At 48.4% G+C, this 7904-nt stretch overlaps 1 protein-coding gene across 1 annotated transcript in view; it reads left to right on the top strand.

The window, feature by feature from the left end:
- The window catches only part of PGS1 (phosphatidylglycerophosphate synthase 1), a 73782-nt gene that overhangs the window by 56495 nt on the left and 9383 nt on the right, over positions 1-7904 (top strand). The window contains 1 exon segment of the mRNA XM_018573334.1: positions 5065-5243. Coding sequence (XP_018428836.1) covers positions 5065-5236 — 172 coding nt within the window. The 3' untranslated portion in view covers positions 5237-5243.

Here is a 7904-nt window from a genome sequence, read left to right as displayed (position 1 = left end):
TAATGGACTCATAAAATAAGGAAATTTGCCGACGGGGGGGGGGCGGGGGGTCATATGGAATTGACTCATAAAATAAGGTACCCCGCCTTTTTCCGCCATTCTACCCGTAAATCAATGAATGGTGATCAATAGAGTCCAGTGCCGGGTAATGACCACAGCTCCGTTCACTTGTTCCGGTTTCTGGCACATCAGCCCGGTACTCGACACTGCGAATGTCTATTTTAAGCCAGACGTGAGGGTTTTACCACCACAGTTCACGTTCTCATTGAAGAATTGCTGTGTCAGTTATTGTAAAACGAGCCACTCGACGAGTATCCATTTCCTCCCATGTGATGGCGAGGTTTGGACAATCGCAGACTATGGCGCAAGAGGCTTTTATTTGCAGAAAGCCGAACCCGGCGGCCCCGCAAGGCCGTCGCCGGCAATCACGTCACTTCAGCTTTTTCCTTTAATGTCCCCCTCTTGCGGTTTTACAGTAAGTCAGGAAGTGTTACAGTGGTGCAGTTTTTTTTTTATATATCTTGACACACTCGGGGATGTGTTTTGTCATGTGGTTTATGGCCCTGATGGCTTTGGTTAGGCTTCCTCATCACACACCCTGCATTGTGCACTTACTGGCAATGGTTTGCTATCGCAGGACATTTTGCAATGCATTAGGGAGGAATTGTGGTGGAAAGGCTTTTCTTTACCTCGCTGACGGGTGATGAGCTTAGAATCAATGGCCTGGCAGCCTGACTGCCAATGTGACCGTTAATGGGTCATTTCTTTTCTTTTTTTTTTTTTAAAGGGTCAGTCCGCACAAACCCGATGTTTCTGGTTCTGTAGATGAGAGTTAAACCACACGACAAGTTTATTTTTTTTCTTTTGGAGAGATTTCTGAACCGAGTTCCCTGAATTGCGCACTCGCTGTGCCGGTTATGAAGGGTTTCCAACATTCATGGGTAATATTATTATTATTACATAGTATTTATATAGCGCCAACAGTTTGCGCAGCGCTGTACAATATAAGGAAGACATTACAATCGCAATAAAATTCAAGACAAGATGGGAAGGAGGGCCCTGCCCCTGAGAGCTTACAATATTCATTTTATATTATAAGGAACGAGGCGGGAGGGGCTGGGCCACGCAAGGGTGGGAGACGACACTCAAAACCCCATCCTTCCCCCAGCACCATAGAAGTGAATGGGGTTGTACTGCACAGGCAGCAGAAGAAGATAATGGCTGGCCTCATGTAGACATTGAGGCAGAACCCAGTAGGACCCAATTTCAGAGCTCTGTATGTGTTTAGCTGACAACGGGGAGGGGAGGTCAGATTGTCCTAATGAGGGGGAGCTGCCACCTTGGTGCTTCAGCAGCAAGAAGGACAGGACCTGAAATCTATGCTGCTGAAGTAGCTTAGGGTTCATAGGGGAATATTGGGGTGCACTTTGACCTTGGGTGCTAAAGTACCTTATCCCAGCACTGCTTATTAGGTAAGATATCCTAGAGCAGTGGTGGGGAACCTTGGCACTCCAGCTGTTTTGGAACTACAAGTCCCATGAGGCATTGCAAGGCTCTGACAGCCACAGACATAACTCCCAGCGGCAGATGCATCTTGGGATTTGTAGTTTTGGCACAGCTGGAGTGCCAAGGTTCGCCACCACTGTCCTAGAGTCTTCTGTAGAGTCTCTCCCATCCTCTGGAACTCTTTAGCCCAACTTGTCCGACTATCTCCCACTCGGACTGCCTTTAGGCGATCACTAAAGACTCTCATCAGGGAAGCCGATCCCACCTCAACCTAACCACTGAACCATTCATCCCCACACAGCGACCTCCTCATGTATCACTGGCTCCTCCCTTGTAGATTATAAGCTCTCAGGGGCGGGGCCCTCCTTACCACCTTGCCTTGAATTGTATTGTCATTGTAATGTCTTCCTTATATTGTAGAGCGCTGCGCTCACTGTTGGCGCTCTATAAACCCTGTATAATAATATTATCCAGTTAGGGTTAGGCAAGATTGCCCAGAAAGCCAATATGGAGAGAAGGGGCAGAGCTGGAGGTGAGAGGGACGGTAAGAGATCATGCCAGAAGTGTCACAGAGTGTCAGGAGACTGCTCCCTGTAGTAAAATATAATGACAGATAATTAAAGGCGAAATGCGTGGGAATCCCCTGATAGTACCAGCGGCCCATAAAAAGAAATCAAAATGCCGGCAGACGTCAGCCAATATAACTGCAGAAAAACATTTTGTGATTGCAGTATCTCTTTCCCCGTACATACGATGTCAGCGCTGAACTGGGAATAGGAATAAAGCGCATTGCCGAGCCCGGCGGAGAGTGGTAATGTTTTCTGACGGTCGCTGTTGTTCAGTCGGTAAGGCCTTGGGGATAAAGTACTGAGCAAATACTGAATGTTGTAATAATTGTATCAAGCTGGACCTCCAGCCGAGGCTCCTATAAGTAAGGAGGGCGCACGATTGATTGATTTTCAAGGCAGACGTGGTCTGTTGGGCCTGAGAGAAGAACATCAGCAAAGCACAGGGAGCACAGTCTGCATATGTTGTGTTCACACATGGCTGCCCGATGCGCACAGATTCTACACGGCCAAAGGTATGCGGGCACCCCCTCCAAGCGATTGGGTTCAGGTGCCTCCAGGGAATGGGCCATTAATGCATACGAGACGTGCGATTTGTTTCGTTACGAATCGAAATTCGGAAGCATCCGAAATCCGAATTGCAGTTTCCGAATTATATCCGAAATTCCGTTGACGTATTTTCATTCCGTTACGAACATTCGTTATATTGAAGTTTAAAATGGTAGTTTTTAAGATGGTAGTTTTTTTTTTTTTTATAAGAAATTCGGATCCGAAATCCGTTAACGGAATTTCCTATTTCGGATAAAAAAAAAAAACAACTACCACATCGACTCTAATATATTAACAAAGGTATTTTTGCTTTTTAACGTCAATATAACGAATGTTCGTAACGGAACGAAAATGTGACGAAACTAACGAAAATCCATATTTCGTACTAGAGCTGCAGCTAACGATTATTTTCAAAATCGATTAGTTAGCCGATTATTAAGTTCGATTAATCGGTTAATCGGATAAAAAATGGCTCCAGTGATGGGACTACTAGTTTGTATTGAGGTTGTAGTCCATCACAGGAGCAAGCTTGGAGCGGTGGAAGTGAAAAAGAAAAAAAAAAGTGTGGTGTGCAATATAGTGAATTCCGACCAGCTTTCTCCATTCAGAACAAAATGGTTTTTTTTTTTTTTGTACAAGGCATTCTGAATTGAGGAAGCCGGTCGGGTGACCAGTGAAACGTCTTCGAGAAAAATACAGCGAGTCCAGTTGCCTTGACTTATTTTTTACAGATAAAGGAATTTTAGACAATTGTCACTAACGACCTTGTGGAAAGAGTTGAGTTGAGGAAATCCATTTTCCGTTCCAGCATGCTGTGCACACATTCGGCTCTATAAAGACACGGCTTGATGGATTTGGTGTGGAGGAACTCGAGTGGCCTTCACACAGCCCTTGACCTCAAGCCTACTGATGAGTTGGAGCACCAATTGTGAGCCCGGACTTCTTGTCCCACCTGAATGGGCGCCGATTCCACAGACACACTCCAAAATCTGGTGGAAAGCCTTCCCTGAAGAGTAGAGGCTGTTATAGCCTAAAAGGGGGGGAGGGCAACCCCAAATGAATGCTCATAGTTTTGGAATGGAATGTTCAACAAGCTCACATTAGTCCGGTGTCCACAGACGTTTGGCCAAGAACGGTATTCAACCACAAATACAAGAATGTCAATGTTTTATTTCTCTCTCACCCATTGAGGGACAGTCTTTCACTTTCGGTTATGCCTAATTTTTTATTAGTGTTCTAGGTCCCGCCCCTCTGTGTTTTGGCCCGGGTCACACCTGGGCGTTTTGTAGCGCGTTCCTACGCTCTGCAAAACGCTCAAACAGCGAAATCCCATTATTTCCTATGGGTATGGTTCACACCCTGGGCGTATAACAGGCCTTGTGAACGCGCTACAAAACGCACTACGCCCAAAGAAGTACAGGAGCTTCTTTGGGGCGTTTTTGTCGTGCGTTTACATTGGGATACAGCCAGGTAGCCCTCAGAAACGCGTGTTTGCCGCGCATTTTTTTTTTCCGCGAATCGCGCCAAACGCGCATATTCGATACGCCTAGGTGTGAACCCAGCCTTTATGATCATGATCTCGGTAATGCTTTTCTATAAAGCCGAGGCATGCTGGGAGCGGACGTTTGGTTTCCCATGTCCAGTCCTCCTATAGGTGGCAGTATAACCCGAAGGTCAAAGACTTCCTTTGTCCCTTAATTACGGTGAGTACAAACACCCTATTAAGCTGATTTCTTTCACTTGTAACTATAATAAAGACTGGGGATGCGCCGATACCAGTTTTTCAGTATCGAGAACCGATATTTATTTTCGGTACCCGCCGATACCAAAAGCCCCATTCAGGAAGTCCAGGCGGTGTGTAAAGACTCGCCACCCGGCTTCCCGATTAGCAGGGATGCCGTCTCCGTGCTCCCTCATCACTAGGTGACGAGAAAGCGTGGACCCGGCTTTCTGGCCAATCGGGAAGCCGGGCGCGGTGTAATGAAGTGGCGTCCAGCTTCTCGATTTGCCGGGAAGCCGGCTCCATGCTCTCTCGTCACGACCAACCAGGAAGCCGGGCAGCGAGTTATTACATCCTGCCCCGTTTCCTGATTGGCTGGGAAGCCAGCTCCATGCTCCCTTGTCACAAGTGACGAGGGAGCATGGAGCCGGCTTCCCGGCCAATCGGGAAGCTGGGCAGCATGCAATAACTCCCTGCCCGGCTTCCTGATACCAGAAGCTCAAGTATCGGGCTAGGTATCGGAGCATTTGCCCAAATACTCGGCACTGATGCCAGTATCGGTATCAGTGCATCCCTAATAAAAATTATAGCTCATCTTTATATCGGGACCCCTAAATGTGAGGTGATAATTTGAGGCTCCTCAGCCCTTCTGGTTATGGACATAGGACCAGTCCAGACGTCATGTCAGATGTTCTATCCCCCGAATACTGACATTGTGTGAAGCGGGCGCCAGCTGTGCTAAGTGACTGAAATCCAAATCTCTCATATGTTTCAGGAGCAAGAAAATCTCTACGAGCGATCAAGCGAAGTGACTCCTTCTACGTTCCAGCACCCGAGCCGCTATGTCAAGCTTTGGGTCAAATTGGTGACTCCTCTAATAAAGAATTTCTTCTGACGCTCTGGTTAGTGTTCTTTCATTATTAAGTGATCAATGTGCCAGGTTCTGTGTTTTAAACAGCAAAAAGTTTTCCCAGCGCACTCACCAGCCAGCATGCAAAAAAAACTTGTCTGACCGCTAGGGGTAAAAAGAGGTTTGGATACACGTCTTCTGCAGGATATGTGAAAGCCGCACAGCCGCGCCAAGGCACCTCTTATAGTGCGCTCCTAACTCTAAACTATGACAGTCTCCATCTTGGAGCACATGGGGCAAAAGATCAAGTTGGGTGCAGGTTTAAAGGCAACCCCCCTTAAAGGCACAGGGATGCACAAGGCTCTGTGTTTATACCCACCGCAGGGCGTCCCTGATAGATCCTATATGGAAGACCGAACAATGGTGACTGGGGGACCTTCAAAGATGGGGATTGTGAGGGATAGAAAGAATTCTTTACACACATTCATTTCATGGAATCTTTAATGGTTTCACTTTTTTGTCCCAGATATACGGCCGTGCTCAGAAGTTTATACCCCCCGGCAGGATTTGTAAGATGTGGACCACTTTATCAGTAAACATCAGAGCGAGCACCTTTCTTTTCAGTGTGATCCAAATTAAACTAATAAACCTGAAGGCATCGCTTCTCGGCCTTTTGGCTAAGGCCCCATTCACACTAAGCGACACTTACCTCGAGCGGATTTCCGCACGGCGACGATGGCGCGACCGTTCCGGCGACGATGGCGCGACCGTTCCGGCGACGATGGCGCGACCGTTCCGGCGACGATGGCGCGACCTTCACCGTCGAGCTGCATGCAAAAATAGAAAAATCGCGGGGAAACGGGTCCTGCACAAGCGACGAGCGACCGGCGACATGGAGCTGTACAATAGAACCGTCTGGCTGGAGGGTTAGGAGGTGCAGAGGCCCGCGGTGCTGTGCCCACTGGGGGTGGCGTCTCAGGGGTGCCAGAGAAATCATTAGGGTTTGGGACCCCACAAGTGATTCACTGTGCACTAGGTCACGGCACCGAACGGCATTTTCTGCCTCTGGGGCAGGCCTTTTGGCTAGCCCGGGGCAATTTTTAAACATGGCCATGTCTTGCACTGGCACCTATTTATTTATAGCACTTACGTTTGCACTTGGAACTTTTGACTCACAGATGACGGAGGGTGCGGGTACCTTCGGGGGCCCTATCCTGATGTTAGGGAGGAGGCTCTGTGACCCTCATATAGGACTCTCTGCCTTCTCCCACTTGGGGGGCGCCTTAGTACTTGAGGGTCCTGTTTCGGCAGGACCCCTGAGGAAAGGGGTGCGCCGGCCTTGGGGTAGGTGGACCTTGGCCCTTCCTCTTCGAAGGGGTACCCCAGCACCCTCGTGCACTTTTTTTTTTGTGTGTGTTGTGATTTCACGATTCACAGTTTTTGTTCACAGGGGAAGTTGTTAACGAAGCGCGCACCGCGGAACTCAGATGAAAATAAATAAACCTGAAGGCGAAGCGCAATCATTAAACCAACCCCGGCAATAAAAGAACATAATGAGAAAGTCCCGTCTGCATGCCCTTTGTTCTCAATGTCGCCTATTCAGCATGAATGATCGCTTTGTGTTTTGTGAACGTTCTGAATGAGGTCCCTCCACAAAAATATATTGCTCAATAGCCGCAAAGGATGTAAACCCACTTTGTGTCCACAAACTTGCAAACCCAGTTATTAGCCTGCACATGTAGTGGTGATGTCATCAATGTGCTGCAGAGAGCAGAACTGTGGGAGGGACCCAACAAAGTCCACCCACTGCAGGCTGCCTTCACAAAACTATAATAGGGGGGTGGATACAAGACCAGTCACCCTGCACAAGGAGAGAGAGAAGCAGTGAGCGGTGTTTTATTACAGGAGGGGGCGGAGACAAGACCAGTCACCCTGCACAAGGAGAGAGAGAGAGCAGCAGTGAGCGGTGTTTTATTACAGGAGGGGGCGGAGACCAGACCAGTCACCCTGCACAAGGAGAGAGCAGCAGTGAGCGGTCTTTATTACAGGAGGGGGCGGAGACCAGACCAGTCACCCTGCACAAGGAGAGAGCAGCAGTGAGCGGCCTTTATTACAGGAGGGGGCGGAGAAAAGACCAGTCACCCTGCACAAGGAGAGAGAGCAGCAGTGGGCTGTCTTTATTACGGGGGGCGGAGACAAGACCAGTCACCTTGCACAAGGAGAGAGCACAGCAGTGGGCGGTCTTTATTACAGGACGCTTCACACTGGATTACCGCACAGATCTGGAAGAAAGTCACAGGGCTCACCGATATTCATGGAAGTATAGACATGTTTCTTGTATTTAGTTCAGCTTCAGAAGTTCAGCATGACCCAAATTTACTTCCTTCTCCCCCTCTAGAGCCTGAGCTAGCACAATGTTTTTCATTCAGCTTGTTTCTGTAGCAGGAAGCAGCTTTTATTACCCCCCTATGACATTATCACCAGTCTTGTAAAATGATTTCAGACGCAGCTGCTGGGAGGTCAGATGACATAGTCGTGCCGCCAGAACTACTTCTCCCAAAAGCCCTTTACCAACACACATTGGGGGGAATTTATCAAAACTGGAGCAGCTGGGCCTGGCAACCAATCAGCTTCTACCTTCAGTTTGTTCAGTTAAGATTTGGAAATGAGAGAGAGAAGCTGATTGGTTGCCGGGCACGGCTGCTCCAGATTC

This window comes from Nanorana parkeri, unplaced genomic scaffold (genome assembly GCF_000935625.1).
Source record: "Nanorana parkeri isolate BGI_ZX_2015 unplaced genomic scaffold, ASM93562v1 scaffold2339, whole genome shotgun sequence".
NCBI classification, from domain to species: Eukaryota; Metazoa; Chordata; class Amphibia; order Anura; family Dicroglossidae; genus Nanorana; species Nanorana parkeri.
This window is presented reverse-complemented; position numbering and strand designations above follow the sequence as displayed.